We start from the raw sequence: 18,916 nt of genomic DNA, 5'->3' as shown, positions 1-18,916 counted from the left end.
AGGAAACTTTCCGCGAAGAGACCTCATCCCACTTTCGACATTTCACTAGCTTATCACGAACTACAATTGGGAGCACGCCACTATTGGCTCTTCAAAGACGTAGTCGATAGTGGGAAGCATGTTAGGAATGTCGTGCAACGCCCTCTGCAGGTTCAAAGGGCGCGTTATCTTGATGTTAGTTGACTTCGACGGAAGATAAGCCGAGAGGATCAACGGTCTCAAGCGCCTCACTAACACATATACTTCGAGAGTCTGATTGACAACTTCTTTTTATATATATTCTATGATTTCAATTGAGATTGATCTAAAGTTGTTCAATAGAGTTTCTATAGACCTCATATCAAGATGGCGAACCGAGCCGCTGCCCTCGACAAGAACATCTACACGATCAGAGACTTGAAAGAAGCAGCTACGAAAAAGCTTCCAAAGATGTATGCTGGTACGTAATCAGACGACATGTCCACGACGGAGATCACGCTCGCTCAAACTTTCCAGAATATTTCAACGAGGGAGCAATGGACCTAATAACGTGACTCCCCTTTCCATCCCAAGCTCGGCTATCCCTCCTCGCTAACCCACATCCTCTCCAGCCTCCACGACAACGAAGAAGCCTTCAACCGCTACAAGATCCGTCCCCGGATCTTGATCAATGTATCCAATATCGACACCAGCACCACCATTTTTGGGACTAAAGTCTCCTTCCCGCTCGGATTCGCACCAGCAGCCATGCATTGTCTCGCTCATCCAGATGGAGAGATAGCCACTTCTCGAGCAGCGGCCAAGAATGGTATTGCTATGGGATTGTCGAGTTGGAGTACGTGTTCGATGGAAGATGTTGTCAAGGAGGGATTGGGGAATCCTTATGCGTTTCAGGTCACGTTGCTGAAGGATAGGGAGATTGCTATAAGGATGTTGAAGAGGGCTGAAAGTATGCTGTTCATCTCCTTCGTCCTTTCTTGCCCTTCTCTATCCCCTATGGAGATAAACTTGCCAGTAAAGTATCAGATATTGATGATCCATAGGAAACGGATACAAAGCCATCCTCCTCACTGTAGACGGGGTCGTCCTCGGCCGCCGTCTCAACGAATTTCGCAACTCCTTCTCGCTCCCATCTGGGATCACCTACCCAAACATAGAATCAGAAGCCGATCCCAGTGCTTTAGCAGGAGCAGACGATAGCTTGAACTATGGTTCGAAGACCTCTCCCGATCAAAAAGCTAGATTGTTCACTGAGCTGATGATGGAGAAAAAAGATGCTGATGTAGACTGGGCAAGTGTTATTCCCTGGTTGAAGAAGAACACTAGCTTGCCGATCTGGGTCAAAGGCTGTAAGTCTGTTTTTGAGAGCAATAACTGAAGACTTGACTAATGATGAGTGCAGTGTACACAGCCGAAGATGTTTCGCTAGCCATTCAATATGGACTTGATGGTATCATCATCTCGAACCATGGTGGAAGACAGCTGGACACTGCACCAGCGACTCTTGATGCGTTGAGAGAATGTGCTCCTGTTGCTGCAGGGAAGATTCCAATTGCAATCGATGGAGGAATCAGACGAGGAACAGACATCTTCAAGGCCATTGCTCTTGGTGCTTGCTTTTGTTTCGTTGGACGTGTCCCAATTTGGGGTCTGGCTGTAAGTGTGGAGGTCCTTAATTAATTTGGGCCTGCTAATCGAAATGTAGTACAATGGTGAAGCAGGGGTAGATTTGGCCATTAAGCTTTTGATGAATGAATTCGAGACGACAATGGCACTTGCTGGGTAAGCCATGCCGTGGTAGAGAAACTGGACAATCTGCTGACTTGAAACAGATGCAAGAATGTCAAGGAAATTTCTAGAGCTCATCTATCAATTCTCAGACCTGATGGAGTATTGGCGAAGCTATAGACTTTATGTTTGAAGATCCTATGTCTAGTAGAAAGCAATGCTTATGGTGTAGTCTACAAAACTGCTTGTGATTGATCCTGATTATCGACCTGAAAACATCACTTTAGCTTTGGAGAGTCAATCCCAATTCACAGATCAGGGTATCTTCCGGGGGTGTAAGTGGAAAGGATGGTACGAGGTATGAATCAAGGAGACCTTTGTCCTGCTTCGTTTTCTGCTGCATGACCTTCAAAATCACATATGCCACTTTCAGGAACGGTGCTGCAACTCCAAGTCTTTCAGCTTTTCTAAGTGGCTCACCCACGATGTTCTCGAACTCGATGAAGTTTCCCTAAATTTGATTAGGAATATGAAAGAATGCCGCCCCGGACAATATTCACCTTTTCAATGTCCTGCTGTATACTGGGCTTGAACATGGTATTGATCGGACCGCCTTTGATCAGCTGCTCAATACAATCGTCGGGCAATTTATGTCCAGCTTCCTTGGCAATGGCCAGGATTTCTTGCATCAGTGGCCTGACTAGAAGGTCTAGAGGAAACTGGCACAATCTCATTTGACCAGGATTCATCCGAGTAATAGCACACGTTGAGTTATAGCAAGCGTTGTAGACGAGTTTTCTCCATCTGACAAACCCCACGTCTTGGTCGTAGTAACATTGGACCTTATTCGAAGCCTTGTACAGCTCCTCAAATTTCCTAGCTGCCAGAACGCTCTTCTCCTAGGAAACATTGGGGTGCTCAAATTCACCGATGATGATAAGATCGGGATGATCGTGAAGGACGTGGCCTGGTTGAGTTTCCTGTGCACCGATCAAAGAAACACCTGATATGATTGTATTGTTTGGAAACTCGGCAATGAGTGGTTTCTCAATGTTGAGTCCATTCTGGACGAGGATGATTGAGGTGTGATTGTCGGTAACAGCGAGAGATATTATCTGAGCCAATGTTGGATGAATATCAGGGACGTTTTTGGTGGTTACCACAATGAAGTCGAATGGAGCTACACCTGTCTCAGCTCGTGGGACTGCGTTGACAACTAGCAGTGTCAGTATTTTATATGGTCAGTGATGGTACTAATGTACCTTTTGTTGGTTTCTATCCATTAATAAAGCTATGCTCGATGGAAGTGATGGTGAAGCCGTGCTTCTTGACAACATCGTAGTTTGATCTCAGCACAACAGTGACTGTTGCTTTTCCTCCTGTCTCAAGATTGTAAGCAACCATTGTTCCAACACTGCCGCCTCCTATAAGAAGAACATTTGCTTTTGCAGGCATCTTGTAAGACACTGTAGAATTTATGAGCGCGCAGTGAAGTGTTGAATTAAAGTTGGAAGTCGTGTATGCTGCTTGAATTCTCAATACCCGGGACTTATTCGGAGCAAGATACTTGAATCTGCTACAATCAGGGACAGAAGCGAGATCGGACTCAACCCCTTTCGAATGCTGTGAGAGGAAGATGCCGAAGTGAATCTGCTCTCATCTGATCTGAGCTAGCGAGGCCGGAGGTGCTTATTTGATCTGAATGAGGAAGTTGAGATGTCGAGCACATCCGTTGAGCGCACTTCTACTAATGCCCTTTTTCCAGAAGGCGCATGTTGAGTTAGTGCTCCCATCACCTCTTTACGGGTATTCTTCTATATCAAATTTCCTGGAACTTGTTTCTAAAACTATTTCGGATACAAAATTCAAACCCAATTGTTTTAAATTTATTACATAGATATTGCTCTTTATGCTGAAGTGTTTAGGTTGAGTGCACACTTGCTAACTCCCCAGGACCTTGCGCCGAATCGAGATATGAAATTCCCTTTGAATGATCTCTCACCGAGGGAGCCTGTACTCGTATAGGATTTGAAAAGTTTTGGTGGCTGTTCAATTGTCATCTGATATGACTCTGTGTCTCCAACGCAGTACGTGACATTTTGCAATCCCAGGCGTTCCCATTGTTACTCATTCCACTCGAAGACCTCGGTGATAGGATTCATGGCAATGCTTCATGATTCTAGACCTGCAAAAGACTGAGTACAGAAGCATTGACATGATTCCCAACAATGGCAAAACAACAAAGAATATCATCGTGACTCGAAAGCAGATGCAAATGATTCAAGCCAAAGGCGCCTTTGTCTAAACGCAAAAGACTCTCAACATCAAAGAACACAAGTCGCACCACACCCTGGACCTCCACCATCCAACCCATATTTTATGTTTGTGTTGCTCAGCCTCATTTCCAAATAATGATGAAGCTCGACATCCCTCGACCACACTTGGTAGGCGACACAGGACAATTTATCCACAGTTCCCCTTGTGGCCGCTACCAAATATGGCGCGCAGTAATACCCACCTTCCCGGCGGAAGCCATCGTAAATGCGACAAACCGACAGATGATTCTCAACACGAGCATTGTTCCTGGTGGCGAATTCCAAATAATTCGAGCTGCAGGTAATGGTCTAAAAGAGTACCTCTATGAAACGTATGGCTCTGGATCTGGCCTCCCAGTTGGAGAAGCAATCACTACACCTAGTTTCGAAATGGCGAATTGTTGGTTCCTAATTCATGTCAATGGACCAAATTACAGGATGAGAACTAGAAGGACACTGCCTCTGTTGAAGCAACAGTTGGCTGATTGTTATAGACGGTGTCTAGAGGAGGCAGATAAACATGGAATAAAAAGCATTGCATTTCCATGCTTAAGTACTGGAGCGACGCTTGGATGGCCAAGAGCAGTGGCTGCGAGAATCGGTATCGATACCATGAGACGGTGGTTCAATCACCCGATTTTCGGACAACGGAGAAGAGAAAGGATACCAGGGCCCATATTCTTTCTTGCTGATCCGGTAGGACCGTATAGCCATCAAGAGGAAGCGTGGTTGGCCGCTTTCAAGTAGGTATCCTTGTTGTGATGTGTTGATAAGCGAGTCCTAACATGTAGCAGTGAGTTCTTTCCCGCAAGTGAATCACCACCTCCACCGAAAGCTGAAGACCCATGGGCACCGAATTCAAGTGATCGTTCGGATAGATCCTTAAGACGGAGAGCTGTTTCTCACAGAGGACGAAGTAGAAAAGCCAGAGATTTACCAATATTGAAGTGGGAAGATGCTACTTTGGACGCTAGTTTGAGTACTGAAATCGCAGTCTCTAGTCGATCTTCGAGACGAAAACGGACAATTAGTGATAGGGAATTGCGAGACTTGTATGATAGCCACAACGGATCTAAGGACCCGCTGGAAACCCCAAAGAAACGTTCAAGAAGACCGCCTAGACGGTTCGGACAAGAAGTAATGGTGTATTGTACATAAGCTTAATGAAGCAATGCGTACTCTCCAATCAATTGGTGAATAATGAAGCAGAAAACATCAAGAAGACGATTAAGACCGAGGAAGCAGTAGTGTACTTGCCACTTGGCGAGATGGTAAGCTTTTTGCAGAACAGGGACACGAGTGAGAGGTTGCTTATGGATAATCGCAAGATCGTATTGCCAAGTATATACTAGTAGGTATTGAAACAGGCACTTATAGTAAGACCTTCGTAGCCACACTCAGTAGCCAAGCAGCATCTTGCCAACCCCCTGCTTCATCGTCTCTGAGAGGCGGTGGAACATCTCCCGGGAGAGGGTCGGTGGCACCATCGAGTGTTTTCCTTGATGTTGACGAGATCTCAGACTCTTCCCCTTTCTCATCTATCATTTCCGTTTCATCTTCCCCATCCTCGTCGACAGCGAAAAGACTCCAACCAAGCATTTTCTCAACCCATCCTCCTAGCCCAATATTGCTCGCTCTTGCAAGCTTCTTGATCACGGCTTCGTCATTCTTGTCGTCTTCTTCCTCGTTATTTAAAGCTTCCTCGTCGACATCCACAAAATCAGGTTCCGTAATGTACTCCTCACGGGGGAAGTCTCGCTGGTCAAAATATCCATCTCGTTCTCCAATCAGCGGTGTAAACAGTTGTGCTCGACTACCGCGCCGGCTATTTCCCCTGCTTCCAAAGCCGCTCACAGGTCTACTTCCATGTCCGGTAGCAGGACCAAAGCTTAAGCTCCGCCTTGTTGTGACAGGTGAGAACTCGTCGTCGGCATCAAAGGCCCCTATAGCACTTCCCCTCCTACTGGCTCGTTTACTATTGTGTTCCCTCTCCCTTGCAAGTGTCCGCTCTAGCTCCTCTTCGTCCTCGTCCCTTTGACCTGTAAGACTTGTAGAACTCGCCCTCGACACTAGCCACGATTGACCCTTTGATTCTCTAGTCGACGATGATATCGCAGCTCCAGCCCGCAGAAGCCAATCCGAGTCGTTTCTATCCTGAGCAGATAGAGTACTTAGATAGAGCTCGTCTTTCGTTATGCTTTTCTTCAGTTTTGTGCCACCTGGTGTCGTCGGTCCAGACCGAGGCTGTTTTCGAGAGGCAAGTAGGTGAGTGCTCGATTTCGATTTGGGTATCGAGAGATTCATAGGTTTGCGCAAGGATACTCGAGACGAAGAACGCGATAGAATTGAAGGTGTCGTTGGTGCTGAGCGGCCTTCAATGTATGATACATGATAGGCAGATTCTGGAAGAGCGTCGGGATCTGAGAGGGGCAGTCGAGTCGTCAATGGCGCAAGAGTTAGGTGATTGAGATTCGTATGTGATCGACTGTTGTGCCTCGAGTAAGGTGAGTGGTGATTGTAAGCCACGTCCATTATGGAGTACTCTTGACGATGTGTAGAGGTTAGGAAGAGGGATATGTGTGAAGGAGGAAATTATCGTATCGTATGCAAGTTGGACTTAGAGCTCGAGCGTGATAATCCGGGGGAAGTGGGTCGCGTTCGCCTAAAATTTATCCTGTGATTTGACATGGGTCACAATTCTCATGCTCATCAACTCCAAAAAGATGATCTTAAAAGAAATCAGGGATTCTGAGAAACAACAATGCGCAATCTCAGAAACACTCGATTTGATCGGTGGAATGCCCCAGCGCAATTTTCAGGACGACCGTTGACAGCAACGACTTGGGATCTCGCCAATGACTCTGTTCTATGCGCTTTTGGTCCAACCGAGAATGATCCTCTTATAGAACTCGTGAGAGTCAATATAGGCTCAGATACTTCGTATGTTCCCTCAAAAGTCGGTTCCAGCCTTTTCTCACAAATGTATAGTGAACATTCAATCATCACATCTTGGGATGCGCCTTGTCCAAATCCAGAACTTGCCTGTGATGAGATCTTGAGTCTTCATTATTTTGGAGATAGCTTGACAGCATGCCTCGTCTTAGCCGGTGGCGATATTGTTGTCGTCAGAGAGGAGCCTCGCGCTGGAGAGGACCGTATTGAGATTGTTGGTTCGGTTGATGCCGGCATCACTGCAGCAAGATGGTCACCCGATGAAGAACTTCTTGCTATTACCACTAGAGCAGATACGGTTGTGTTTATGAGTAGAAGCTTTGAGGGCGTCACAGATGTGACTATGACTCCAGAAGATCTCAAGGCATCCAACCATGTATCTGTGGGGTGGGGCAAGAAGGAAACTCAATTCCAAGGACGAGGAGCCAAGGCCCTAAAGGACCCAACCATGCCAGAGAAAATCGACGAAGGCGTCCTAAGCTCGAATGATGATCACAGAGTATCGATAAGCTGGAGAGGGGATGGTGCTTACCTGGCTGTGTCCACAATTGAAGGCGGAGCCCGACGAATTCTGCGAGTATATTCGAGAGAAGGAGTGTTGGACAGTGTCAGTGAACCAGTTGACGGTTTGGAAAGTGCTTTGAGCTGGAGACCAGCTGGAAATCTCATTTCTGGTGTTCAACGATTTAAAGATCGAGTCGATGTAGTATTCTTTGAAAGAAATGGTTTGAGACATGGCCAATTCAGTCTTCGACTTACCTCTGAGCAGCTTCAATCACCTGATCAGAACATCAAGTTGATTTGGAACTCAGACTCGACGGTCTTGGCCGTAATAATGGCTGACTGTATCCAGCTATGGACCATGGGAAATTATCATTGGTACCTAAAGCATGAAGTGGCTATTGGTGGATTGCAGCCAGTCTGTCCCGTCGTATGGCACTCCGAAAAGCCGTTACGGTTTACAATCGGAGCTTCAGGTATTATCCCTTGGATGATAATATTGAATCAGTTGCTGATGATTTCTAGACGGATTTACTTTGATCGAATATATCTTCACAACGGCTCGAGGACCCATATCACCACCTGAAGACTATGGACCAATTGCCGTCATCGATGGCAAAATCATCAAGGTTACTCCCTTTCGAGCGGCCAATATTCCACCTCCAATGGCCTTGCATGAAGTTGAAGTGCAATCAAACGCACTTGATGTAGCGTTCAATGCCGACACGTCTTTGGTCGCATCCTTACATAGCCAAGGCATTTCACTTTTTGAATGGAAGGCTGCCACTGTGCCATCTGTATCGCCAAATCTCACTGGACGAGTCACATTCGCTCAGATAGACCGACAACAATCTGTTTATCAGCAGATATGTTTCGGTAGAACGAACGAGTTGCTAGTTCTGAAGCGTTGCGACTCGGAGTCTAACTCTGTGGTTGACCGATATGGCTTCGATGATGTTACTGGCAGGATCGAGTTGATATCTTCGGAGACAGAAGGTGTCTCTTATACACTTTTAAGCTCATTCCAAGGCGACACTGCGTATCCATTCGTACAAAGCAGATCAGGAGACTTGCACAGTCTTACTACTGCTGACCGATCAACATGGCATTGTTCCTTTCCCCACTATCTTCCTTGGGTGGATGTCCTACTCGGAATTAAAGCCATTGCCTTTGGCATGTCAGAAAATGGTCATTTGTACGCAAATTCACGCCTACTACTGAAGAATTGCACATCCTTCCTGGTGACGCCAGCTCATCTCATTCTCACTACAACCACTCATCTACTTAAATTTGTACATATAACCAATGTTGACGGCGGGTATTCCATTTCCTGAGTCATTCCTTGAAGCTAACTGAAGCCAGATCTCGAAGTTCCCCCAGATGATCCAGAGAAGGATGAACGATGTCGCAGCATCGAGCGCGGAGCACGGCTTGTAACAGCTATGCCTACTTCTCTCAGTCTTGTGCTGCAAATGCCTCGCGGCAACCTGGAAACGATCTTCCCTCGCGCAATGGTGTTAGCAGGAATTAGAAAGCTGATCGACGAAAAGAACTACAAGAAAGCTTTCACTCATTGTAGAACGCAAAGAGTAGACATGAACCTGCTCTACGATCACGCGCCAGCGCAATTCTTGGCGAATGTACCTCTCTTTATCGACCAAGTCAAGAAGATCACTTACCTTGACCTCTTCTTATCTTCGCTTAGGTAAAGTGTGTCTCTTTTCTCAGACTGATTGTGCTAATGAATGACTATAGGGAAGAAGATGTCACACAGAGTATGTATAAAGAGACTAGAGCCATGTCAACACAGGAGAATGGCATACCAGAAGTTAATGGTATCAATGGAGTCAGCCATCCTGAACCGAGCTCTGGAAAGACTTCAAAGGTCAACAAAGTTTGTGATGCCTTCCTCGAAATTATGAAGGCCAGGACATCCACAAATCTACAGAATATCATCACCGCCAATGTGTGCAAATCACCTCCTGCTCTGGACGATGGCTTGCTCGTAGTCGCTCAGCTCATGACTGAGGATTCGCAGATGGCGGACAAGGCAGTAGAGCACATTTGCTTCCTTGCTGATGTGAACAAGCTCTACGACAATGCCTTGGGTCTTTACAATCTGGACCTGGCATTACTTGTTGCCCAACAATCTCAAAAGGATCCTCGAGAATATTTACCGTTCATGCAAAACTTGCAAGAGATTCCTGAACTTCGACGTCGCTTCAGTATCGATGACCACCTCGGGAGACATAACAAAGCTCTAGAACATTTACATTCTCTAGATGCCTTCTTAGAAGTCCAAACATATACCCAAAAGCATGCACTGTACCAACAGGCTCTCTCACTCTACCGCTACAACCCCTCCCAACACTCAACGCTCACGAACCTCTACGCTCAATATCTCGAATCAAAATCATCTTTCAAGGAAGCCGCCTTAGCCTACGAATCCCTCAACAACTACGAAAAAGCCACATCTTGCTACCTCTCCTCCGGCCCCTCCAGCTGGCGAGAATCCCTATATTGCGCTCTCTCCCAAACACCGCCCATCTCCGGCCCTGCTCTCACAGATCTAGCCACAACCCTCTACGACGCCCTGATCGAAAGCAAAGACTACTTCGCCGCCGCCACCATTCAACTGGACTACCTATCCTCCATCCCCAACGCCTGCAGAGCATTCTGCAAAGGCTATTTCTTCGCCGACGCCTTACACCTCATCGCCATGAAACGGACAACCGAACTCTTAGAACAAGTAATCGACCCCTGTCTCGGCGACGCCCTCGCATCATCCACCGAGCTCCTCTCAGACTGCAAAGCTCAGCTCCTCGCCCAGATCCCCCGTATCCTGGAACTCCGCGAGAAAGCTCTCTTGGACCCACTAGCGTTCTACGAAGGCGAGCGAGGTGGGGGAGCAGATGGAGATTTGCCGGATGATGTGAGTGTGGCGGCTAGTTCGAGATTGAGTACGAATCGGAGTCTGTTTACGAGGTATACGGGGAAGGGGGGTAGTGTGGGGACGGCGGGGACGGGGGTTAGTAGGGCGACGAGTAAGAATCGGAGGAGGGAGGAGAGGAAGAGGGCTAGGGGGAAGAAGGGGAGTGTTTATGAGGAGGAATATTTGGTTAATAGCGTGAGGAGACTTATTGAGAGGGTGGAGAGTGTTAGAGGTGAGGTGGGACGGTTGGTTGAGGGGTTGGTTAGGAGGGGGATGTGGGAGAGGGCGAGAGCTGTGGAGGTTGCGTTGGCGGAAGTGATTGAGATGTGCAGGGGCTGTGTGCCGGAAGTCTTTGGGACAGGCGAGAGCGTGAAAGTGGAGGGTGAGGTGGGAGCTGATGGAGAGGTGTATAGAGCTGTTGGTGGGGATGCGGTTTTGCAGGAGAGTCTTGAGGCTGCTGGCAAGAAGAAGGAGCCTCCACTCATTGCTGCATTTCAAAAGCTTGCTTTGCTTGGAACATAGAGATAGACCTGATAATCGATGATTACTTTGACGATGTTTTTGTTTCATGACACGGAAGCTTTTGAGTCACCAAGGTGAGGCCTTAACCACTTGTTGCTAGTCGCTCATCTTCCTGTTAAAGTACTTCAGCCCACTTGACTTTTCATTGACTGGACCGACATCCAATCAATATCATTCTCCTATCCGGTCACAGACAATGACTGGCAAAATAGTGTCACTTATGGCACAATTGACGGATCATTGTGTAATATACAGCTTTTCCTACCAAGCAGAGATAGTCTATATGCCTCTCTACCATGCAGCATTTACAACGCCGCCAATGCCCAAGTGCTATACAGACATTTTCCCCATACATATCATACACATCACGCCGCCAACGGCAGAGCCTCTTTCGGCGCCCCAACAACACCCATGGTCAGTCCCCTCTTCTTTGCAATGATATGTCCAATCCTCTCCAACATTTCTGTCGAGAGCTTGCCCTTGCCCTTCGCTTTCCTCAACTTCCTCTCCCGTCGATTAATCTCCTTCAGTGGCGTACGCATTTCTGCCGCCTGTTTTTTCTTCTCCTCTACTGCTCGATCCTCGGCGAGCTTGGCTTCGATATATTCGGGATCATGCCTCGTTCTGAATTTCGAGAATTTGTTCCGTAGCTCATCGATCACGCTTCCGGGCATGGGAGGTCGTAAGAGACTAGGGACGTATGTCTGCTGCTCGACATCTATCCTCAGAGTGTCGTTTGGCCCATCCTTGTGTTCTTTTGGTGGTGTCTTGGGCCAGGGGATCACAATGTTTAGTCCCGGCACAATGCGGGACCATTTCGTTTTATTCAGATGCCGGTCGTGGAATATGGGGCCGTTTTTCAGTTTCTTGATGATTACATCTCGTGTGACACCCGTTTCTGGGTCGGAAAGGGGGTAGACGAGTCGGACGGATGCAAGAGGGACGGGTTTCTCGATGGTGCGAATAGGGCGTTGATCAGGATCTTCTGCGCTGATCATGTATGAAGGGACAGCAACATCAATCTGTGAAATTTTCCTATCAGCAGACGCTCAAACTTTTCAATTGTAAAGAAGCAGGACGTACCAGATTAAGTCCTTCGACGGTGCATTCCGCTCGAGCTTTGTCGACTGCTGTAATCTTCCCAATCTTGCCCTTGTCTCTTCCTTCGAGTAACACCACCCTGTCATTCTTGACTATGTTCAAGTATCTTCCTCCCACGGGTTGGAAGGCTTCCGCTCTATCCTTGTGGTGGAGCAGCGTGCCTCTCATCCGCTGAGTATGAATAGTACCATAGGTATCTTTCGACTTTCCCACATCCCTCTTCGGTGCCAAAGATCCCAATTCCCAGTCTTCCCTTCTATTGAGCCTGGCTTGCTTGAGCTGATCGATTGCTTCGCGACGAAGATGTCGATCCTGCTCTCTGTTCGATTTGGCCCATTCTCTCGTCGCCGTCTCCTTTCGTTTCGCATGTCTTCGTGCAGCCTGCTTCTCAGCCAGCACAGAGCGTCGAATGACCTTCTGCATGACTACAGTGAGGTGAGGCGGGTAGGGCGTGGAGGCACTTTGGAGACTGAGTTGTAACTTTTTTGATTCTAGAGCATCAATATTTGGTCTTGGCACGCTAGCCATTTACAGGGGTATGCTCACGTGATGATTGTTTTTTGAGTTTTCTGGGACAAGAATTTTGATAAATGCTATTTGTTGAGTCCAGGAAGGCCAATTCACTGAAGATCATTTACGAGGATGGTGCATGCACAATAATTCCATAGGGCTGAGTGTTGCACAGTTGGTTGAAGGATTGAGTTCCGACCTGTGGAAGCTTGGCGGCTATGATCTCGCCACCCCTATCCGCGCGTAATTATTTATTGCCGAACAAAAAGCAGTCCTCAATATTTGCTGCAGGGAGCCGCAGCCTCAAGAGAACTAGCCATTTCCAGATGTATTCGTTGTCATCGTGGCTTCATAGTTCGACCTTGGCAAGAGACAAAAGACCTTTGGGAGTCCCGAAGAATGTCCAGACCTTGTAGGGGACCTTCATTGCGAGCGAATAGTTGACATAAAACTCTAAAAAGTCCTGAAGTCCTGCATTTCAAGGGCCGGCTAAGCTTCGCCTCACACTCTGAGCATGAGCCGGGGAAGCCGTCGCGATTGGCCTGGTTTCTCCCGACTGGCCTTGGAGTGCAGCACGGTGCAGGACGGAGCAGTACAGTGCAGAACATGTCATTCATTTCAGCTGTGCAAGGACTTTGGCTCGCGTTGAATTGGTGGCTCGGAGCTCGTCGTTGCAGCCGGTAGATCATGCCAATGCGAGCCGTACTCGTCGAAAAAGACGAGACCGAATGACATTTAAGGCGAGCAGCGACCGACGAATTGGTAGGCAAATGCAGAACCAGCAGATGTTGCGGATTCCGGTGATATTTCTATTGCGGGCCAGAAGCAAAGATTGTTTGTTGACTTACGACACGCCAGCCCGCGACGTCGTGAAATACAGGAACCCGTAAAGTGTTTCCAATATAAAAGTGGCTTTGGCGTAGGCGTATTCTCGATGTGAATGTTCGAAACACACTTGAAAAAAGATTGGGATGATTCACAGCGGCCTGCCTAGAAATTGTCTGGGCTATATATAAACACTGGTATAGATGAGGAAGCTGCAAGAATAGACAAGAACACAACACAACACAACACCATTCCAATTCAAACTCAAACTCACATGCAGCAATACCAAGCACGTTCTCACTCCGACTCGTCCAAGTACGAGATCTGACCGGACTTTTCTCGATCATTGTTGTATCAGCCGCTTGGCCTGCTTGCTGTCTGAATCCCAACTAAGGTCCTGCCTAACCAGCCCTGGAAACTAAGGCAACGCAACCCGCGCTAGCGTCCTCTTCTCCAAGGCGTCTCGGCGAGCATTCGAACCTCAACCAACTTCACGAAATTCCATCTACGACGCCTTCAGAAACCCACCACCCAACTCACAGCACAATATCTAGAAGATGGCTGAGATCAGAAGAAAGCTCGTTATCGTAGGAGATGGCGCGTTAGTAGCTCCATCCCCTCGTCCTTGACCGTCACTGACAAATAGGTACAGCTGCGGAAAGACCTGCCTCCTGATGTAAGATATCGTCCTCTATACCTATTGGGCCAACTGACACGTAACCAGCGTCTTCTCCAAGGGCACATTCCCAGAGGTAAGCAATCCGCGTGTCCTCGTCGAATTCGAGCTTCTGCAGCATTGCGCGGCCTCGCAATCTCTACCTCCAGCCTCATACACTCTCCCTACACCGATAGCAGACACAACATATTCTTGGAACATGAAACTGATAGCATGGTTTGCAGGTCTACGTCCCAACTGTCTTCGAGAACTACGTTGCCGATGTCGAGGTTGATGGAAAGCATGTCGAGTTAGCTCTATGGGATACGGCTGGCCAAGAAGATTACGATCGTCTCCGACCTCTCTCATACCCAGATTCGCATGTCATCCTGATCTGCTTTGCTGTTGACTCACCGGACTCCCTCGACAACGTTCAAGAGAAGGTACGATCTCCGCAAAGCCCACCGCCCCCGAACTTGTTGATAAGAATACGCTGACACGTGCTCATCAACAGTGGATCTCCGAAGTGTTGCATTTCTGCAGTGGCCTCCCAATCATCCTCGTCGGCTGCAAGAAGGATTTGCGTTACGACCAAAAGACCATTGAGGAGCTACACAAGACAAGCCAAAAGCCCGTTACTCCAGAGCAGGTAAGCACATCTCGGCCCGAATCCTCCCATACAGAGTCATCCTTCAGGCAAAGATTAGGATTTTGAGACTGATAACTACGCGTAGGGAGAGGAAGTCCGCAAGAAGATTGGCGCCTACAAGTACCTTGAGTGTTCAGCAAAGACGAACGAGGGAGTCCGTGAGGTTTTCGAACATGCCACCCGTGCCGCTCTCTTGACCAAGAAGAAGAAGGAGAAGAAGTGCATTGTTCTGTAAAGCTACCAATATCGACTTTTCTTTTTCTAATGCGATCGGATTCTCTACGGTTCCTCTACTGGGTGATTTGAGGGTGCTCCAGGATGGGACTTTGTGCTTGCAGATATTGTGCATTGCTCTCCTCTTTCGGCATTGATTATATCCCCAAATGATATACGCGGAATACCTCTCGATCCTCGCTGAAGATTCATCTCCCAACAACGCTCTCCTCGTCATACGCTACACTTTGCCGACCTCACCTCCTCGTTCGTCTCTTGGTTCCCGGGTACATCTTGGCATGGGGGAATTTTTCTTCTCACTATGCCTGCACTATTTCTTCTCTGTCTCTCTGATCGCGGTTTTGCAAGATCTTTGTGTGTCCATTGCGTTTCTCCTTTCTCCCCTGCTGCAACACTCGGAGTGGGTTCTATAGCATTTCAGGCTGCTGTGGTTCCTGGTGTTTCTACATGTCGTCTTTGGTTCGTTGTGCTGGAGGGCGGGCAGGGAGACTGGATGCGCATTTTTGTAAGGTGTGATAGCAATAGGCGTAGTCTATCAAGAGATTTCTCGAGATCTTTTTTTCCAGTGCTTGTGTTACTTTGAACCTCTTTATGTGATATTTGTGAAATATAGTACCTGTCCATTAAAGCTTGATGGGCCTCGAATCCTTTCAAGGTTGATATGAAAACCAGCTTAACATGTCTCTTTTCTGGGGCAACGACACCTATGACCTCCCTTTCTCTACCTAATTTCACGTCTCTAGCCCCCAAACTCATATCCTCCTCCCTTCTCACACACTTCCTCTCAACACAACTCTACTCTGCTCTGCTCTACTCCTCCCCTTTCATCCGTACCTATAACCCACAAAGCTGACCAGAAAAGAAACATCCCCGAGACGACAACACTACGACGACGAGTAAAAGCCCAAATGCAGAAGTCAAAGCCCGTCGGAGCCAAAGAGTACTCGCAGCCACAAGCATGAGATAATTGTCTTCTACCAGTAAAGACAGCACGTCTAAGCTACATGTTCAACTAATAAAAGTCTGCCATAGGTGCTGAGATTGCCTAGGGGCCATGGCGTGAGTAATTACAATCCTAGCCTGCGTGAACATGACCTGGATTGAATTGAATTGAATTGAATTGAATTGAATCAGGATACACCTGTAACTTACTCTGTGAGAGAGTTATACTAGCACCTTTCACATGTGTCCTGGTAGGTAATGGAGCTTCGGCTATGTAGGGCGTGAGGCGGTGGTGGAGTGGTTCTGTTGAGGGGGGTGATGGAGGGCATGAGATGGGGTAGGGTGGAGGTGGTAAGTAGGCTGGTGGGAAGGAGGCCTTCGGTTTGGTGGAGATTTTGGGTTTGTTAGGAGGAGGAGGAAATGGAAGGGCGGCGCTAAGGGGGCGATTATCCTGTAGTCAAGAAGATTGGAGTTTTTTTCAGATTTGAAGGAGGGTTTGAAGTGAGGGATTAGGATTGGGAGGGCGTGTTGTAGGATTGGTGCATGAACATTAAGGGAATGTTGATACTTTCAGTAGTCATGCGGCTTTAGAATCGGGATTGTGGAGATTGTGGGTTATGAGTGATCGATGTTCATGAATGGCCATCGACTCGTGCATTCTGTTCTGTTAAGATGAAGGCATCGTCAATCCCACAACCATTAAAAAGCCTGCGCCCTCACTGTCTTGCCCTGGTATTGGAACAGTCCAAAAGTCGGGGGTTGGGGTTGGGGGAATAAGTATCAATCCATTCAATGAATGTTTCCGATCGAGTACCTTTCTAGAGCATTTTCCAAGCCTCTACTTCTTACATTGATCTGTTAACCTACAGTAAGTTAACGTCTGACCAAAAAGAAAATAGGAAAAAAGAAGAAAAAAACCCACCCACGCAGCGGGTATATTCAATGGATTCTGAGGTTGATGATTGGATACCAAATGGAAAGTGTCAAATATGCTACTCCATGGATGTTACATTTGATTTGAAGCCATATCGTACAGCTACAATCGGGTGTTAATCAGATACACTGTGTTTATCTCGAAATTCCTTATAATCTTTTCAATGTTCAGCATTGGTGCTGGTAGTAGCTGTTACAGCAAGAAATGAAAAGCTGTTTGCTTAGACAGTGAAACCTATCCTGCTGAACTCATATTGAGTATGGCAGCCCAGAAAATAATGCCACAAATGTAATCGAAAGGCTCTGTGCTGTACCAATGCTACATAACGCACAGTGCCCATCTACAAAATCGTTGCAGCTCGTGGACTAGCAAATGATACATGCTTCATCCTGATGGCTACTAGACGAGGGAGAGATCGATTGGCGAATGCCAGAATACTGGTATAGCTAGTGAAGTGCTCATATGATATCCACACCTCGCTCGTCTTACAAACGAGAAGTAAAGAGGGGTGTTCCCGAGATACTATGGTCGAGCAAGCAAGTCTCAAATATTTCGAGCTAGATGTCCTCTCAATCTCCGGTAAATAATGCGTAGGATGAATAGAACAGTGCTTGAAAGCTCATCTTCAAGATAGAGGTCCTGACTCATTCAGCTCGATGTATAGTATTTGTGGCCATAAGGCCGATCCAAACAGCCGTGGTCGTCGAGATAGTACATTGGGGGATGCTACTTAGAACTCAACGCAGAGGCAGTAACACCCTGACACCGCGGACTGTCAACATGATTGCGGTATGACAAGTGACAAGCTCTAGTCTCATCGTTGCATATCATGGTATATCGGTTGAATACCAACACCTGACGTCTAACGTCATGGCACTATTAAATGCTTGCTCACACGTGTATGTGAATTGCAGAAGAGTTGGGTCATACAAAGTACTTGAAACAGTATTGCATATCCAACTCAAGATTGCAGGTGCTTCGCTTGTAAACCACTACTACAAAGTTGTCTTAGACAGTTACCCGTTACCAAACTCTGAAAAGTGGACGGCATCCCCAAACTTGGAGAAGAAGGAAACATTAACAGGAGATCTACTGAAAATCCAAGATAACGATACCAAGGATTTAACTCTGATATCCTAGAATGCTTGAACTCCTAATTTCCCCACACGTGATGCTTGGGGGATGCAAGGTCTGGAACTATCACATGTACCCTAAGGTTTGAAACAATGAATTGCGATCAGCAGTGAAAGATGTTGGAATAAGTGCAGCCACTGTGGCAGTGGCTGCCCCTTGAAAAGAAAGTTCAAGGCATCTGAGTCCCCGGTACGGCATGCCCAAAAAAAAGATAGACTTTCTGCAGACCGGAAAATGCCAGAAACTGCTTCCTCGAGGTACACCAGCACCAAGCCCCTCACTTTCTTCACTAGGAACAAACGCAACGTTCTTTCTGTGCAACCTCGATGCCGTCGGTTGAAACATCTCTCTCAGGGACAAACAGATATGCAGCAGGCCGTATACAACCCCAGCCGCCGTGTCCGTCGACCAGAAAGGATCAATCTAAATCCCAGCTCGTGCAGCAGACAAGGGACATCTCGGCCACGCTTACCGATGTGTACGAGGCCTCTCTCTTTTTCCTCGACTCTTCCACAATCCCAGATGAATCTTCAAACTCTTTTCAAAATCACTTGGATCGAACGAGTGTTGATCACAATTCTCGGCAGCTGGTGGTTTCGTAATGCGCCAGAAATCAGGGACGACGGACGCCGGTGCTGAAAAGAGTGCGAAAAAAGAAGAAGAGCAGCTTGGCACACCAGAAGCACCAGAGGGATATCCGGCTGCCAGACCAGATTTGATAGGGGCTGCTGACCGACTCTTGCAATTGTGGAGGTGCAGTGGCGCTTCACAGACCAAGAGCACCCAGGGGCAATTTCGTTCTTCTTATCACAGTGTCTTACCAACAGACGGTGATTGGAGTTGGAATTGGAGTGTGGAGAGATGCTGGCGGCTGAACTGAGCTCCCTGAAGGCCCCGAAGCGAGCAGCGATATGCGAGCAGCAGATTGACCAATAACCGGCCCAACACAGGGACCTCGAGGACTTTAAGCTTCTGATGCTCTTAGTCGGCTGATATTAATATT

General features: G+C 47.4%; 7 protein-coding genes across 7 annotated transcripts; 4 read left to right on the top strand and 3 right to left on the bottom strand.

Moving 5' to 3' along the window:
- Positions 1-178: 178 nt before the first annotated feature.
- Positions 179-2,134, top strand: LY89DRAFT_786166 (FMN-dependent dehydrogenase). Its single transcript, XM_018222957.1, has 7 exons — positions 179-439; positions 496-529; positions 591-928; positions 1,023-1,328; positions 1,382-1,635; positions 1,685-1,761; positions 1,812-2,134. Exons 1-7 carry the CDS (start codon positions 346-348, stop codon positions 1,885-1,887), a joined length of 1,179 nt encoding a protein of 392 aa, XP_018066377.1. The 5' UTR covers positions 179-345; the 3' UTR covers positions 1,888-2,134.
- Positions 1,991-3,162, bottom strand: LY89DRAFT_738647 (6-phosphogluconate dehydrogenase C-terminal domain-like protein; the record flags this gene model as incomplete). Its single annotated transcript, XM_018220394.1, has 5 exons — positions 1,991-2,218; positions 2,268-2,606; positions 2,670-2,923; positions 2,970-2,982; positions 3,040-3,162. 5 exons carry the CDS (start codon positions 3,160-3,162, stop codon positions 1,991-1,993), a joined length of 957 nt encoding a protein of 318 aa, XP_018066376.1.
- Positions 3,163-3,925: 763 nt separating this feature from the next.
- Positions 3,926-4,977, top strand: LY89DRAFT_219514 (macro domain-like protein). The gene has a single exon (XM_018205929.1). It carries the CDS (start codon positions 4,119-4,121, stop codon positions 4,767-4,769), a length of 651 nt encoding a protein of 216 aa, XP_018066375.1. The 5' UTR covers positions 3,926-4,118; the 3' UTR covers positions 4,770-4,977.
- A 406-nt stretch (positions 4,978-5,383) lies between these two features.
- LY89DRAFT_219512 (uncharacterized protein) lies at positions 5,384-6,663 on the bottom strand. The gene has a single exon (XM_018205928.1). It carries the CDS (start codon positions 6,552-6,554, stop codon positions 5,394-5,396), a length of 1,161 nt encoding a protein of 386 aa, XP_018066374.1. The 5' UTR covers positions 6,555-6,663; the 3' UTR covers positions 5,384-5,393.
- A 68-nt stretch (positions 6,664-6,731) lies between these two features.
- On the top strand, positions 6,732-10,946 carry LY89DRAFT_653631 (elongator complex protein-like protein 1). Its single transcript, XM_018212260.1, has 5 exons — positions 6,732-6,962; positions 7,011-7,951; positions 8,001-8,789; positions 8,838-9,180; positions 9,231-10,946. Exons 1-5 carry the CDS (start codon positions 6,784-6,786, stop codon positions 10,927-10,929), a joined length of 3,951 nt encoding a protein of 1,316 aa, XP_018066373.1. The 5' UTR covers positions 6,732-6,783; the 3' UTR covers positions 10,930-10,946.
- A 348-nt stretch (positions 10,947-11,294) lies between these two features.
- On the bottom strand, positions 11,295-12,453 carry LY89DRAFT_593978 (uncharacterized protein; the record flags this gene model as incomplete). The annotated part of the gene is made up of 2 exons (XM_018209776.1): positions 11,295-11,951; positions 12,013-12,453. 2 exons carry the CDS (start codon positions 12,451-12,453, stop codon positions 11,295-11,297), a joined length of 1,098 nt encoding a protein of 365 aa, XP_018066372.1.
- A 1,469-nt stretch (positions 12,454-13,922) lies between these two features.
- Positions 13,923-14,904, top strand: LY89DRAFT_593995 (GTPase rho1; the record flags this gene model as incomplete). The annotated part of the gene is made up of 6 exons (XM_018209777.1): positions 13,923-13,966; positions 14,018-14,041; positions 14,090-14,117; positions 14,266-14,463; positions 14,535-14,669; positions 14,755-14,904. The coding sequence occupies 6 exons, from the start codon at positions 13,923-13,925 to the stop codon at positions 14,902-14,904; spliced, it is 579 nt and encodes a 192-aa protein (XP_018066371.1).
- Between the last annotated feature and the right edge of the window lie 4,012 nt (positions 14,905-18,916).

This window comes from Mollisia scopiformis, assembly GCF_001500285.1.
Source record: "Mollisia scopiformis unplaced genomic scaffold LY89scaffold_22, whole genome shotgun sequence".
NCBI classification, from domain to species: Eukaryota; Fungi; Ascomycota; class Leotiomycetes; order Helotiales; family Mollisiaceae; genus Mollisia; species Mollisia scopiformis.
The sequence above is the reverse complement of the archived record's forward strand: the minus strand, read 5'-3'. Positions and strand labels throughout refer to the sequence as shown.